General features: G+C 47.2%; 1 protein-coding gene across 2 annotated transcripts in view; it reads left to right on the plus strand.

Moving 5' to 3' along the window:
* The first annotated feature begins 1,112 nt into the window (after window positions 1-1,112).
* The window catches only part of LOC144612104 (UDP-glucuronosyltransferase 2A1-like), an 88,500-nt gene continuing 72,653 nt past the window's right edge, over window positions 1,113-16,959 (plus strand). Inside the window, exon 1 of one of the 2 annotated variants that reach the window (XM_078431679.1) lies at window positions 1,113-1,832. In XM_078431679.1, the coding sequence (XP_078287805.1) occupies window positions 1,127-1,832 (706 nt within the window). In that variant the 5' untranslated portion in view covers window positions 1,113-1,126. Of the gene's footprint in view, window positions 1,833-8,009; window positions 8,733-16,959 lie in introns of those variants that run through there. The other variant, XM_078431685.1, reaches the window with a different exon arrangement.

The following is a 16,959-nucleotide window of genomic DNA, read 5'->3' on the forward strand; positions in this document are numbered from 1 at the left end:
TACACCTTCCCAACTCTGGGAAAGAGGCTAACAATAATCAGGGGCCTTTCCCACCCTAGGCGTTTCTTCCTCTTCCCAATCCTATTGGGCAGAAGAAACAGAAGCTTGACAGTGACCATTACCAGACCCACACAGCTTCCACCCCTCTGTTATCAGCCTCCTGAGCAGTTGATTCATAAGGTTGGGTACAGTCCAATTCTCCTCTATCTCATTGGGGACTTTGCCTTTGGAACGGTTGCTCTATAATGCTGAGCATACTGCATTCTGCATCTGTATGCTTCCCTTTGCAGTTAAAGAAAGTTGGGCGACTAGTGCACTACAAAGCTGAGAACTACATTCTACACTCTGTACCTTCACCGTTGTTCTACTCATGTCCTTGAGCTTGACTTGATTGTGTTTATGTATAGTATTATCTGAATTAATTGGATAGCATGCAAACAAATGTTGGCTGCAACCTCCCCCCCCCCCCCCATTGATGCGAGCGGACAAGATAATCTCTGACCCCTCTCACCCTGGCCACAAACTCTTTGAAGCACTTCCCTCTGGAAGGCGACTCCGGACTGTCAAAGCAGCCACAGCCGGACATAAAAACAGCTTTTTTTCCACGAGTGATAGTTCTACTCAATAACCAAAGTCTGTAGTCTCTTTTTTGCTCTGGTTTATTTTCACCCACATATTTAGACCGTAATGTTGTATCCTTATTGTTTTGATGTGGTTATGCTTTTTTCTTAATTGTTAACTGTATGTTTGTGTTGTCATTTGTGAGCGGAGCACCAAGGCACATTCCTTGTATATGCACATACTTGGCCAATAAACATTCATTCATTCATTCATTCATTCATTCATTCAAAGCTTTTCATTGTACCTCGGTGTAGGTGACAATTATAAACATAAACCTAATACAACCTGTTCAAATTCTAAACATTGCAGGCAGATGGAATTGGCTCAGAGAACTGATTAGGAAAACCCTGGATCCATTCTTGGTAATCTAAGTGCAGTGCGGGATTTTGAATTTGCTGACACTTTTATTGCTTGTGGAAGTGAACTTTGTGCCTCAAAAGGCTCAATGTCCAGTTGGCCAGTTAATAGGTTAGTGAATCCTCGGCTCAGAGCTGTTCCTGACACCATGAAGATCAGGCTTCTGTTTCTGGAATTTCTCCTTCTCCAGGGGGCAACAAGTGAGAACATATTGATCTGGCCTGCAGAAGGAAGCCACTGGATTAACTTGAAATCCATCATCAATGAACTGATCGCAAGAGGTCACAGTGTTACTGTGGCTGTGAGTTCAGCTACACTTTACATCGACTATTCTGAACCCTCACCAGTGAAATTTGAAGTATATGAGGTGCCGTTTACCAGAGACAAATACAAAGATTTCATGGATATCCTTTTGGAATTCTGGATCTATGAAAATCCACAATTATCCCACTGGCAAGCGTACAGAAGATTCTCAGCAATCATAGAACATGGAAAAAAATTTATCAAAGGCATCTGTGATGCGGTGACAAAGAATGAAAAACTTTTGCAAAAACTGCGAGATTCGAAGTTTAAAGTCCTGCTCTCTGACCCCGTGCAGTACTGTGGAGATCTCCTGGCTCTGAAGCTGGGAATTCCCTTCATCTTCTCTCTGAGATTCTCCCCGGGGTTTTCAGCGGAGAGACTCTGCGGACAGATCCCAGCCCCTCCCTCTTATGTACCGGTGACACTCTCAGAGTTTACAGATAAGATGTCTTTCACTGAGAGAGTTGAAAACGTTCTTTACACATTCATGTACGATGGGATGTGCAAATGGTTGTGGCATGATTGGGACTCCTATTACAGTCAAGCTTTAGGTGAGGTTGACAGTTTTTTTTCTTTCTGTTAAATGACTTGAACACAAAATTGCCAATGAATACCTACAAATGAAAGCCTCTTATCTACTGACGTAACAGTGCCAGCCATGTTATTTTAAGTTGTACTCGTCTGACACTTTCAAAGTCCAATTTGTTCCAAGTTCTTGTTCTAAACTCCTATTGCAGTGAAGCTTTAGGTGAGGTTGGATGTCTCTATTCCTTCTGTTAAATGACTCAAACACACAATTGCTAATTAACATGGAAATTAAGGATTTTGTCCACTGACATGTAAGTTTCACCTACGTTACTTTAAGGTATACTCTTCACCATTTTGACAATGTATTCATTGGAGGTATGTAGCATCCAGCATTTAATGGCCCATCCTTAGTTGCCCTTGAGAAGGTGATGGTGAGCTGCCTTCTTGAACTGCTGCAGCCCTTGAGGTTCGCGGGCATACTCATGATGGTTTTAGAAGGAGAGTTGGGTATTGTGTAAATGGTTATTCCAGTTCAGTTTCGGTCAATGTCAACCTCCTAGCGTATATAATGGTGGGGGATTTACTCATGGTAATGCCATTGTACGTCAGGGGTTGATAGCTGGATTTTCTCTTGTTGGGTATTGTCATTGCCTGGCACTTGTATGGAGTGAATGTAACTTGCCACCTATCAGTCCTGACCTGGTTATTGTCCAAGGTTGATGCCTTTGGTTGCTTACTGATGTGAAGACCATTGATAAAGCAGCTGAAGGCGGTTGGGCCTCGGACACTAACATGAGGATCTCCTGCAGAGATGTCCTGTGGCTGAGATGATTGTTCTCCAACCACCACAAGCATCTTCCGACCTGCTCTGTGTGATTCCATATTGCGGTTCACAACACAACATGTGCCCCTTCACATGCAACACGTGTTAAGAAACTGCAAAGAATGAAGCTTTGTCAATTTGTAACGCAACCACACAGAGGCACAAATTGCTATCGGTAACCAAAAGAGATTTCTCTGAGGATAAATCAGAAACTGAAAGAACAACATCTCCTGTATATCAAAGGTCCCAGCACTGACATTTGTGGCATCCCACCAGTCACAGACTTACACCTCCACCCTGCCCCCTCCACCTCTTTCTCCTGTTACCAAGACAATTTTACACCCAAAGAGCCGCTTGTCTTTGATCCCATGGTCTCTGACCTTTCCAACATGTGATTCTAATGCAGATTTACCAGAGTGCTGCTTGGATTATAAGGGTAATATCTATAAGGAGTGTTGGAAACATCTGGATTGTTTTCTCCGGTGTGTCAGAGGTTGATGGGAGGCCTGATAGAAATATATAAAAATATGAGAGGTTTGGTGAAGTAGATAGTCATAACCTTTTACTCAGGGTGCAAAGGGCATAGGTTTGTGATCAGAGTGGAAAGGTTTCAAGGAGATGTTCGGGACAAGTTTTTTGAACAGAGATTGGTCTGTGCTTATAATGCACTGCCAGGGGTGGTGGTTCAGGCAGGTACAATAATGGCATTTAAAAAGTATTTAGATCGGCACATGGTCATGGCTATACAGGGAATGGAAGGAGATGGATTGTGCGCTGTAGATGAGATTAGTTTCATGCAACATCATGTTTGGCAGGAACGCTGTGGACTGAAGGGGCTGCTCCTGGGCCTGTGCTGTACTGTCTGTGACATCTCCTCTCAATAGTCTACATTCATGAGAATATAGGTCTGGTCTACCCAATATGTTCTCATCATCAAGTGTACAGAGAAGATTCACGACGATGTTGCCAAGACTAGTGTGTCTGAGCTATAGGGAGAGATTGATTAGTCTGGAGAGCAGGAGAATGAGGGGTGATCTTACAGAGGTGTATAAAATCATGAGAGGAATAGATTGGGTAGATGCTCAGAGTCTCTTGCTCAGAGTCAGGGAATCGAGGACCAGTGGACAGAGGTTTATTGTAAAGGTGAAAAGATTTAATTGGAATCTGAGGGCTATCTTTTCACACAGAGGGTGGTGGGTGTATGGAACAAGTTGCAGGATGAGGTCATTGAGGATGGGACTATCCCAACATTTAAGAAGCAGTTAGACAGGATCATGGAAAGGAAAGGTTTGGAGGAATATGGGCCAAACGCAGGCAGGTGGGTCTAGTGTAGCTGGGACATGTTGGCCAGTGTGGGTAAGTTGGGCTGAAGGGCCTGTTTCCACACTGTATAAACTAGATCAGTTTAACTCCACACGAGTTAAACTAATCTGCTTCGTATGATCCATTCCCCTCCACACCCTGCATTTCCTTGGCCCTATCTAAAAGCCCCTTCAATGCCACTATCATATCTGCCTCCACCATCACCCCTGGCAGCATGTTCCACACACCCACCACTCTCTGTGGAAACAAAACTTGCCCCGCACATCTCCTTTAAACCCTTGCCCTTCTACCTTAAAGCTAAGCCCTATAGTCTTTGACATTTCTACCTTAGGACAAGGTTTTGAACTAATCTAACATTTCGGAGGAATATGGTTCAAATGCATGCAGATGGGATCAGCTCAAACAACTGAATAGGAAAACCCTGGATACATTCTTGGTCATCTATGTGCAGTGCCTGATTTTGAATTTGCTGTATGGCGAGTCAGGAGGCTTGTACTATGTTAAAGAAGTTTATTGCGGTAACAATATTCAATTACAAAGGATAACAAACGAGATTACAGACAACCATTAACTCAAACTGTTCACATCGAAGTTCTCTTCCCACTGACTGGTTTTGGGCGCCAAAACCGCCACGTGACCTTGCTGGCCAATCCGAGGGTTCGACTCTCAGGACCAATCCCTATGGTCGCTACATGACCCCCCCCCCCAGAACCCTTGGTACGGAACCTAGCAGGGATCCGGATTTCGCGACCAGAACGAGTAAGGAGAGGGGCTGCAGGAACCACAGGAGCAGGGGGTCCCGGATCAGGGGGCATTGCAGGAGGCTGGCCCCGTCGAGGCGGTTGACCGACCAGGACAGGGCGGTCCTGATCCAAGTGTGCAGGTTTGAGCCTGGACACAGAGACGAGCTCACTCCTGCCCCCAACATCCAAGGTGAAGGTGACCGTCCCTTTATGCAACACGCGGAACGGTCCTTCATAGACCCTCTGCAACGGGGAACGATGGGCATCCCTACGCAGAAACACAAATTCACAGTCCTTCAAGGCAGGCGATTCATGCACCATGGAACACCCGTGACGTGAAGTAGGAACCGGAGCCAGGGAACCCACTCGCGCCCGGAGTGATGCTAAAACCGACGGAACCGAGGGCTGCTGACCAGAGGACTCCGGAAGGAAATCCCCAGGCACTCTGAGTGGCGAGCCATATACCAGCTCCGCGGACGAAGTTCCGAGATCCTGCTTAGGAGCAGTACGGATGCCCAAAAGGACCCAGGGGAGCTGGTCTACCCAGTCAGGGCCGTCCAGCCGCGTACTGAGGGCCGCCTTAAGTTGCCGGTGAAACCTCTTCACGAGCCCATTAGCCTGTGGGTGGTTCGCCGTGGTCTGCTGCAACCGGGAACCGTACAGCTCCGCTAGCATAGCCCAAAGGGTAGAGGTGAACTGGGACCCCCGGTCGGTGGTAATGACGGACGGAACACCAATATGGCGAGTCTGGAGGCTTGTACTTTGTTAAAGAAGTTTATTATGGTAGCAATATTCAATTACAAAGGATAACAAACGAGATTACAGACAACCATTAACTCAAACTGTTCACATCGAACACCCAAACCACCCCAACTCCGGGCACTTTCCCCTGCAACCGCACGAGATGCAACACCTGTCCCTTTACCTCCCCCCTCAACTCCATCAAAGGACCCAAACAGTCTTTCCAGGTGAGACAAAGGTTCACCTGCACCTCCTCCAACCTCATCTATTGCATCTGCTGCTCTAGATGTCAACTTATTTACATTGGCGAAACCAAGCGCAGGCTCGGCGATCGCTTCGCTGAACACCTGCGCTCGGTCCGCATTAACCAAACTGATCTCCCGGTGGCCGAGCACTTCAACTCCCCCTCCCATTTCCAGTCTGACCTTTCTGTCATGGGCCTCCTCCAGTGCCATAGTGAGGCCCACCGGAAATTGGAGGAACAGCACCTCATATTTCGCCTGGGCAGTTTGCAGCCCAGTGGTATGAACATCGACTTCTCCAACTTTAGATAGTTCCTCTGTCCCTCCCGTCCCCTCCTCCTCTGAGGGCTATCTTTTCACACAGAGGGTGGTGGGTGTAGAATAGAATAGAATAGTTCCTTTATTGTCATTGTAACATGAGCCATGTACAACGAAATTGTAAAATGTGTATGGAACAAGCTGCAGGATGAGGTCATTGAGGCTGGGACTATCCCAACATTTAAGAAGCAGTTAGACAGGATCATGGAAAGGAAAGGTTTGGAGGAATATGGGCCAAACGCAGGCAGGTGGGTCTAGTGTAGCTGGGACATGTTGGCCAGTGTGGGCAAGTTGGGCTGAAGGGCCTGTTTCCACACTGTATAAACTAGATTAGTTTAACTCCACACGAGTGCCAAATTGCTTATTAACATATGGAAATTAATGCCTTTTATCTGCTGATGTAACAGTGTAACTATGTTATTTTAAAGGATACTCTTCCCCATTTTGACAATGTATTCACTGAAGGTATATATGGTTGGTAAGCTGAGCCAGCATTTAATGGGCCATCCATAGTTTCACTTGAGAAGGTGGTGTTGAGCTGCCTTCTTGAACTGCTGCAGCCCTTGATGTGCGGGCACACTCATGATGGTTTCAGAAAGAGAGTTCAAGGATTTTGACCCAGCAACAATGAAGGAACAGTGATGTATTTCCATGTTGGGATGTTGTGAGGATTGGAGGGCAGCTCCCAGGTTGGCAGTGTTCCCATCTTCTTGCTGTCTTTCACCTTCCAGCTGTCAGAAGTCATGGCTTTGGAAGGTGCCATCTTTGGTGAGTTGCTGCCGTGCATCCTACTGGTGGTACAAACTGCTGATACTGTGCGCCGGTAATGGAGGGAGTGGATGGTTGAGGATGGGACACCTGTCAAGTGGGCGGCCATGCCCTGGGTGGGTTCGAGCTTCTTGAGCGTTGTTGAGGCTGCCCTCATCCAGGCAAGTGGAGAGTATTCCATCACCCTCCTCACCTGAGGCCTGTTGATGGTGGACAGGCTTTGAGGAGTGAGGAAGTGTGGTCCAGATGTTATTGTGGGAGTGCGAGGGGTTACTGTGGAGTTCAGGGGTTATTGTTCATTCAGGGTTACTATGGGGTTCAGTTGATGTTGTGGGATCTGGGGGTTACTGTGACGTTGTCACAGCTGTCGTGGGGTTCGGGTCACTATGGAGTTCAGAGGTTATTTCACTCATTCATTGAGAAATCTAAGTGGCAACTTTTGAGGAGGTTTAATGTACAATGTAAAATACATAAAAAATAACTTTTAATAAGAACACATGCCTCTCAATTTTACTTCAGATCTTTCTGTTCCAGCCTTTAAAATCTATGCCCTCTAGTTTTAGACTTCTCTGGGGGGAAAGACTGACCATCTACCTTTTATATCTGATTTATATAACTGTTTTTCCATCTCTGTCCCATTGTTTTGAGTCACATGCTGTAGGTAGAATGCTCTTGGTGTATCAGGTAAACATGCATCTGTAAACCTGAGGATTTGCATCAGGTTAGAACATGGAACAGTACAGCAGAGTAACAGGCCATTTGGCCCACAATATCCGTGCCGAACATGATGCTGAGTTAAACTAATTTGCTTTGCATGATCCATTCCCCTCCATACCCTGCATTTCCTTGGCCCTATCTAAAAGCCTCTTCAATGCCACTATCTTATCTGCCTCCACCATCACCCCTGGCAGCATGTTCCAGGCACCCACCACTCTCTGTGGGGAAACAAAACTTTCCCCCTATTACCTTCAAGCTATGCCCTCCAGTCTTTGACATTTCGACCTGAGGATAAATGTTTCGACGAGTCTACATCTCCAAAGGGATTAGGGACAAACGTAAGCAGATTGAAGTAGGTCAAAGAGCTCAATAGAAAAACCCTAGAATCATTCTTGGTAATCTAAGTGCAGTGTGGGATTTTGAATTTGCTGACACTTTTATTGCTTGTGGAAGTGAACTTTGTGCCTCAAAAGGCTCAATGTCCTGTTGGCTAGTTAATAGGTTAGTGAATCCTCGGCTCAGAGCTGTTCCTGACAGACATCATGAAGATCAGGCTTCTGTGTCTGGAATTTCTCCTTCTCCAGAGGGCAACTAGTGAGAACATATTGATCTGGCCTGCAGAAGGAAGCCACTGGATTAACTTGAAATCCATCATCAATGAACTGATCGCAAGAGGTCACAGTGTTACTGTGGCTGTGAGTTCAGCTACAATTTACATCAACTATTCTGAACCCTCACCAGTGAAATTTGAGGTATTTCAAGTGCCGTTTACCAGCGGCCAACACAGAGATTTAATGAATGAGATTTTGGAATTCTGGATTTACGAAAAACCACTAATATCCCACTGGCAAGCTTACAGCAGATTCTCAGCAATCATGGAACGTGGAATCAAATTTAGCAAAGGCGTCTGCGACGGGGTGATCAAGAATGAAAAGCTTTTGCAAAAACTGCGAGATTCGAAGTTTAAAGTCCTGCTCTCTGATCCCGTGCAGTACTGTGGAGATCTCCTGGCTCAGAAGCTGGGAATTCCCTTCATTCTCTCTCTGAGATTCTCCCCGGGATTTACAGTGGAGAGACTCTGCGGACAGATCCCATCCCCTCCCTCCTATGTACCGGCGACCCTCTCAGAGTTTACCGATAAGATGTGCTTTACTGAGAGGGTTCAAAACGTTCTTTACACAATTATGTACGATTGGATGTGCCAACGAATGTGGCTTGAATTAGACTCCTATTACAGTGAAGCTTTAGGTGAGGTTGACAGTTTCCTTTCTTTTTGTTAAATGACTTGAATGCAAAATTGCTTATTAACATATGGAAATTAATGCCTTTTATCTGCTGATGTAACAGTGTAACTATGTTATTTTAAAGGATACTCTTCCCCATTTTGACAATGTATTCATTGAAGGTATATATGGTTGGTAAGCTGAGGCAGCATTTAATGGGCCATCCATAGTTGCCCTTGAGAAGGTGGTGTTGAGCTGCCTTCTTGAACCGCTGCAGCCCTTGATGTGCGGGCACACTCATGATGGTTTCAGAAAGAGAGTTCAAGGATTTTGACCCAGCAACAATGAAGGAACAGTGATGTATTTCCATGTTGGGATGTTGTGAGGATTGGAGGGCAGCTCCCAGGTTGGCGGTGTTCCCATCTTCTTGCTGTCTTTCACCTTCCAGCTGTCAGAAGTCATGGCTTTGGAAGGTGCCATCTTTGGTGAGTTGCTGCCGTGCATCCTACTGGTGGTACAAACTGCTGATACTGTGCGCCGGTAATGGAGGGAGTGGATGGTTGGGGATGGGACACCTGTCAAGTGGGCGGCCATGCCCTGGGTGGTGTCGAGCTTCTTGAGCGTTGTTGAGGCTGCCCTCATCCAGGCTAGTGGAGAGTATTCCATCACCCTCCTCACCTGAGGCCTGTTGATGGTGGACAGGCTTTGAAGAGTGAGGAAGTGAGTTAGTCACCGCAGCGTTGATAACATCTGACATACTCTTGTAGCCACATTGTTTCTATGGCTGTTCCAGTTCAGTTTCGGTCAATGGTAACCTCCTAAAGTATTATTGGTGGGGGATTTAGTGATGATAATGCCTTTGCACGTCAGGGGGTGATAGCTGGATTTTCTCTTGTTGCATATTGTCATTGCCTGGCACTTGTATGGAGTGAATATAACTTGCCACCTAGGTTAATAACCTGACCTGGTTATTGTCCAACGTTGCTGCATTTGGTTGCATACTCATGTAAAGGCCTTTGATAAAGCAGCTGGAGGTGGTTGGGCCTCGGGCACTACCCTGAGGATAATAATAATAATAATAATAATAATAATAATATTCATTTATTGTCATTGCAACGAGTACAACGAAATTAAAAAACAGCCAATCCTGACGGTGCGTACAAACATATATGCAATAAATGCAAAAACAAATAAATACATAAATACAATTAAATTAAGTACAAGATTTTTTAACGGTGTTGCCTAGTGCACAGGTAGTGTTCAGTTCTCGTATGGCCCTGGGGTAAAAACTGTTCTTAAGTCTGTTTGTTCGGGATTTGATTGACCTGAAACGTCGACCAGAGGGCAGATGAACAAACAGACGGTGGCCGGGGTGGGATGGATCTTTTATTATTTTGCCTGCTCTACTGAGGCAGCGCAGGCTGAACAGGTGCTCCAGGGAGGGCAGTGAGCAGCCGATGATTTTCTGGGCCGTCGTGATGACCCTCTGAAGGGCCTTCCTGTCCTTTTCTGAGCAGCTGGCATACCATGTGGTTATACAGTATGCCAGCACACTCTCGATGGAGCAGCGATAGAAGGACAACATGAGCTTCTCCTGCAGGTTGGTTTTCCTGAGGATCCTCAGGAAGTGGAGTCTCTGCTGTGCCTTCTTTACTGTGGTGATGGTGTTGGTAGACCAGGTGAGATCCTCTGCGATGTGCGTACCCAGGAACCTGAAAGCTGGTACCCTTTCCACGCAGACCCCATTGATGTAGAGTGGGTCGTAATCTCCACTGGTTTTTCTAAAGTCAATTATAAGTTCCTTTGTTTTGGAGGAGTTCAGGACCAGATTGTTCACTGAACACCATGCTGCCAGCCTTTGGATTTCATCCCTATAGGCTGTCTCATCTCCTTCTGAGATAAGTCCAACCACAGTCGTGTCATCCGCGAACTTGATGATGGTGTTGGTGGGATGGGTGGGGGCGCAGTCGTGAGTGTAGAGGGAGTAAAGGATGGGGCTCAACACACAGCCCTGTGGTGAGCCGGTGCTCAGTGTAATGGTGGAGGAGAGGTGAGGGCCTATTTTGACTGTCTGGGGGCGGTTGGTCAGGAAGTCCTTGATCCATTTGCAGATGGTTAGGGAAAATCCAAGGTCGGAAAGTTTGGTGACCAGTCTGCTCGGGATGACCGTGTTAAAGGCAGAGCTGAAGTCGAGAAAGAGCATCCTCACATAGCTCCCCTGGTGTTCAAGGTGGGTCAGTGCAGTGTGAAGAGCAGTGTCGATGGCATCCCCTGTAGACCTATTTGCTCTGTAGGCAAACTGGTATGGGTCGAAGGTGGGTGGGAGGCTGGCTTTGATGTGCTGCAGGACCAGTCTCTCGAAGCACTTTGTGATGACCGGTGTGAGTGCTACCGGACGGTAGTCGTTAAGACCGCTGATGACAGGCTTTTTCGGCAGTGGGATGATTATGGCGGACTTCAGGCAGGGAGGGATGGTGGATTTTAAAAGGGACAGGTTGAAGATTTTTGTGAAGACCTCAGATAATTGGTCTGCACATTCCCTCAGCACTCTGCCCGTCACACCATCGGGGCCTGCAGCTTTCCTGGGATTCACTGCTCTGAGCACTCGCTTAACGTCATACTCCTGCACAGTGAAGGTGTTGCTCTCAGGTGCTGGAGAGGGTGTAATGTCTGCCACTGTAGCTTTCACCTCGAAACGAGCAAAGAAACAGTTAAGTTCCTCAGCCAACGAGGCGTCGCCGTCGGCAGTCGTGCGGTTGCTGGTCTTGTAATTGGTGATGTGCTGGATGCCTTGCCATACCCGCCGTGGGTCATTGTTGGAAAAGTGGTCCTCAATCTTCCTCTTGTAGGACGCTTTGGCATCCTTGATGCCTCTCTTCAGGTTGGTTCTAGCAGCACTGTATAGAGCTCTGTCACTAGACCTGAAGGCGGTGTTACGGTCCTTGAGGAGAGACCTGACATCCTTTGTCATCCAGGGTTTTTGATTGGGGTACAACCGGATGCGTTTGTCGACGGTGACATTGTCAACGCAGTTTTTGATGTAGCAAAGTACAGTTGATGTGTACTCCTCCAAGTCCTGATCCTCAAAAATATCCCAGTTGGTCCTTTCGAAGCAATCCTGCAGCTGCGAGGAAGCTCCTTCAGGCCATGTCTTCACAGTCTTTATGGTGACTGGAGCTTTCCTCCTGAGTGGGGTGTATGCTGGGGTTAGGAATATGGACAGGTGATCTGACTGCCCCAGGTGTGGTAGTGGTGCTGACCTGAACCCCTTCTTAATATTTGAGTAAACCTTGTCTAGTGTGTTTTTCCCCCTGGTAGCACATCTTATGTGTTGTTCAAGTTTCGGGAGAACTGACTTTAGGTCTGCATGGTTGAAGTCCCCGGCTATGATGTGGGCTGCTTCTGGATATGTGCTCTGTTGTGAGTTTATTGCACCTAGCAGGTAGCCTAAAGCTGTGCTAGCGTTAGCATTCGGTGGGATGCAGTGATGTCCTGTGGCTGAGATGATTGTCCTCCAACCACCACAAGCATCTTCTGACAAGCTCTGTGTGATTCCATCCCGCGGTTCACAACACAACATGTGCCCCTTCACATGCAACACGTGTTAAGAAACTGCAAAGAATGAAGCTTTGTCAATTTGTAACGCAACCACACAGAGGCACAAATTGCTATCGGTAACCAAAAGAGATTTCTCTGAGGATAAATCAGAAACTGAAAGAACAACATCTCCTGTATATCAAAGGTCCCAGCACTGACATTTGTGGCATCCCACCAGTCACAGACTTACACCTCCACCCTGCCCCCTCCACCTCTTTCTCCTGTTACCAAGACAATTTTACATCCAAAGAGCCGCTTGTCTGATCACATGGTCTCTGACCTTTCCAACATGTGATTCTAATGCAGATTTACCAGAGTGCTGCATGGATTAGAAGGGTAATATCTATAAGGAGTGTTGGAAACACCTGGATTGTTTTCTCCAGTGTGTCGGAGGTTGATGGGAGGCCTGATAGAAATATATAAAAATATGAGAGGTTTGGTGGGGTAGATAGTCATAACCTTTTACCCAGGGTGCAAAGGGCATAGGTTTATGATCAGAGTGGAAAGGTTTCAAGGAGATGTTCCGGACAAGTTTTTTGAACAGAGATTGGTCTGTGCTTATAATGCACTGCCAGGGGTGGTGGTTCAGGCAAGTACAATAATGGCATTTAAGAAGTATTTAGATCGGCACATGGACATGGCTATACAGGGAATGGAAGGATATGGATTATGCGCGGTAGATGAGATTAGTTTCATGCAACATCGTGTTTGGCAGGAACGCTGTGGACTGAAGGGGCTGCTCCTGGGCCTGTGCTGTACTGTCTGTGACATCTCCTCTCAATAGTCTACATTCATGAGAATATAGGTCTGGTCTACCCAATATGTTCTCATCATCAAGCGTACAGAAAAGATTTACGAGGATGTTGCCAAGACTAGTGTGTCTGAGCTACAGTGAGAGATTGAATAGCCTGTAGTGCAGGAGAATGAGGGGTGATCTTATAGAGGTGTATAAAATCATGAGAGGAATAGATTGGGTAGATGCTCAGAGTCTCTTGCTCAGAGTCAGGGAATCGAGGACCAGTGGACAGAGGTTTATTGTGAAGGTGAAAAGATTTAATTGGAATCTGAGGGCTATCTTTTCACACAGAGGGTGGTGGGTGTATGGAACAAGCTGCAGGATGAGGTCATTGAGGTTGGGACTATCCCAACATTTAAGAAGCAGTTAGATAGGATCATGGAAAGGAAAGGTTTGGAGGAATATGGGCCAAACGAAGGCAGGTGGGTCTAGTGTAGCTGGGACATGTTGGCCAGTGTGGGCAAGTTGGGCTGAAGGGCCTGTTTCCACACTGTATAAACTAGATTAATTTAACTCCACACGAGTTAAACTAATCTGCTTCGTATGATCCATTCTCCTCCATACCCTGCATTTCCTTGGCCCTATCTAAAAGCCCCTTCAATGCCACTATCATATCTGCCTCCACCATCACCCCTGGCAGCATGTTCCACACACCCACCACTCTCTGTGGAAACAAAACTTGCCCCGCACATCTCCTTTAAACCCTTGCCCTTCTACCTTAAAGCTAAGCCCTCTAGTCTTTGACATTTCTACCTTAGGACAAGGTTTTGAACGAATCTAACATTTCGGAGGAATATGGTTCAAATGCATGCAGATGGGATCAGCTCAAACAACTGAATAGGAAAACCCTGGATACATTCTTGGTCATCTATGTGCAGTGCCTGATTTTGAATTTGCTGTATGGCGAGTCAGGAGGCTTGTACTTTGTTAAAGAAGTTTATTGCGGTAACAATATTCAATTACAAAGGATAACAAACGTGATTACAGACAACCATTAACTCAAACTGTTCACATCGAAGTTCTCTTCCCACTGACTGGTTTTGGGAGCCAAAACCGCCACGTGACCTTGCTGGCCAATCCGAGGGTTCGACTCTCAGGACCAATCCCTATAGTCGCTACATGACCCCCCCAGAACCCGAGGTACGGAACCTAGCAGGGAGCCGAATTTCGCGACCAGAACGAGTAAGGAGAGGGGCTGCAGGAACCACAGGAGCAGGGGGTCCCGGATCAGGGGGCATTGCAGGAGGCTGGCCCCGTCGAGGCGGTTGACCAACCAGGACAGGGCGGTCCTGATCCAAGTGTGTAGGTTTGAGCCTGGACACTGAGACGAGCTCACTCCTGCCCCCAACATCCAAGGTGAAGGTGACCGTCCCTTTATGCAACACGCGGAACGGTCCTTCATAGACCCTCTGCAACGGGGAACGATGGGCATCCCTACGCAGAAACACAAATTCACAGTCCTTCAAGGCAGGCGGTTCATGCACCATGGAACACCCGTGACGCGAAGTAGGAACCGGAGTCAGGGAACCCACTCGCGCCCGGAGTGATGCTAAAACCGACGGAACCGAGGGCTGCTGACCAGAGGACTCCGGAAGGAAATCCCCGGGCACTCTGAGTGGCGAGCCATATACCAGCTCCGCGGACGAAGTTCCGAGATCCTGCTTAGGAGCAGTACGGATGCCCAAAAGGACCCAGGGGAGCTGGTCTACCCAGTCAGGGCCGTCCAGCCGCGTACTGAGGGCCGCCTTAAGTTGCCGGTGAAACCTCTCCACGAGCCCATTAGCCTGTGGGTGGTTCGCCGTGGTCTGCTGCAACCGGGAACCGTACAGCTCCGCTAGCATAGCCCAAAGGGTAGAGGTGAACTGGGACCCCCGGTCGGTGGTAATGACGGACGGAACACCAATATGGCGAGTCTGGAGGCTTGTACTTTGTTAAAGAAGTTTATTGCGGTAGCAATATTCAATTACAAAGGATAACAAACGAGATTACAGACAACCATTAACTCAAACTGTTCACATCGAACACCCAAACCACCCCATCCCCGGGCATTTTCCCCTGCAACCGCACGAGATGCAACACCTGTCCCTTTACCTCCCCCCTCAACTCCATCCAAGGACCCAAACAGTATTTCCAGGTGAAACAAAGGTTCACCTGCACCTCCTCCAACCTCATCTATTGCATCCGCTGCTCTAGATGTCAACTTATTTACATCGGCGAAACCAAGCGCAGGCTCGGCGATCGCTTCGCTGAACACCTGCGCTCGGTCCGCATTAACCAAACTGATCTCCCGGTGGCCGAGCACTTCAACTCCCCCTCCCATTCCCAGTCTGACCTTTCTGTCATGGGCCTCCTCCAGTGCCATAGTGAGGCCCACCGGAAATTGGAGGAACAGCACCTCATATTTCGCCTGGGCAGTTTGCAGCCCAGTGGTATGAACATCGACTTCTCCAACTTTAGATAGTTCCTCTGTCCCTCCCGTCCCCTCCTCCTTCCCAGATCTCCCTCTATCTTCCTGTCTCCACCTATATCCTTCCTTTGTCCCGGCCCCCTGACATCTGTCTGAAGAAGGGTCTCGACCCGAAACGTCGCCCATTCCTTCTCTCCCGAGATGCTGCCTGACCTGCTGAGTTACTCCAGCATTTTGTGAATAAATCGATTTGTACCAGCATCTGCAGTTATTTTCTTATACTGTTCACATCGAAGTTCTCTTCCCACTGACTGGTTTTGGGTGCCAAAACCACCACGTGACCTTGCTGGCCAATCTGAGGGTTCGACTCTCAGGACCAATCCCTATGGTCGCTACAGCTGACACTTTCTTTGCTTGCGGAAGTGAACTTTGTGCCTCAAAAGGTTCAATGTCCAGTTGGCCAGTTAATAGGTTAGTGACTCCTCGGCTCAGAGCTGTTCCTGACGGACACCATGATCAGCCTTCTGTTTCTGCAATTTCTCCTTCTCCAGAGGGCAACAAGTGAGAACATATTGATCTGGCCTGCAGAAGGAAGCCACTGGTTTAACCTGAAATCCATCATCAATGAGCTGATCGCAAGAGGTCACAGTGTTACTGTGGCTGTGAATTCAGCTGCGGTTTACATCGACTATTCTGAACCCTCACCAGTGAAATTTGAAGTTTTTCAAGTGCCGTTTACCAGTGACAAATTTCAAGATTACATGAATGCAATGTGGGAATTCTGGATCTACGAAAAACTGCAATTATCCCACTGGGAAGCGTACAGCAGATTCTCAGCAATCATGGAACGTGGAATCAACCTTACAAAATATATCTGCGACGGGGTGATAAAGAATGAAAAACTTGTGCAAAAACTGCGAGATTCGAAGTTTAAAGTTCTGCTCTCTGACCCCGTGCATCTCTGTGGGGATCTCCTGGCTCTGAAGCTGGGAATTCCCGACATCTTCTCTTTTAGATTCTCCCCGGGATCTACAGTGGAGAGACTCTGCGGACAGATCCCATCCCCTCCCTCGCGATCCCATCCCCTCCCTCGCGATCTTCTCAGAGTTTACCGATAAGATGACCTTTACTGAGAGGGTTCAAAACGTTCTTTACACATTCATGTGCGATTAGATGTTCAAACGAATGTGGCGTGATTGGGACTCCTATTACAGTGAAGCTTTAGGTGAGGTTGACAGTTTCCTTTCTTTTTGTTAAATGACTTGAAAGCTAAATTGCTTATTAACATATGGAAATTAACACCTTTTATCTACTGATGTAACAGTGTTAACAGTCTTGTGTGCAAGTTGGGCCGAAGGACCTGTTTGCACAATGTACCACTCTATGACACTATGAGTCTATCTGGCAAACCAACTATTTTTGCAAACAAGAATCTTTGCAAACCTTCCTTTT

Source organism: Rhinoraja longicauda, chromosome 3 (assembly GCF_053455715.1).
Source record: "Rhinoraja longicauda isolate Sanriku21f chromosome 3, sRhiLon1.1, whole genome shotgun sequence".
Classification (NCBI taxonomy): Eukaryota; Metazoa; Chordata; class Chondrichthyes; order Rajiformes; family Arhynchobatidae; genus Rhinoraja; species Rhinoraja longicauda.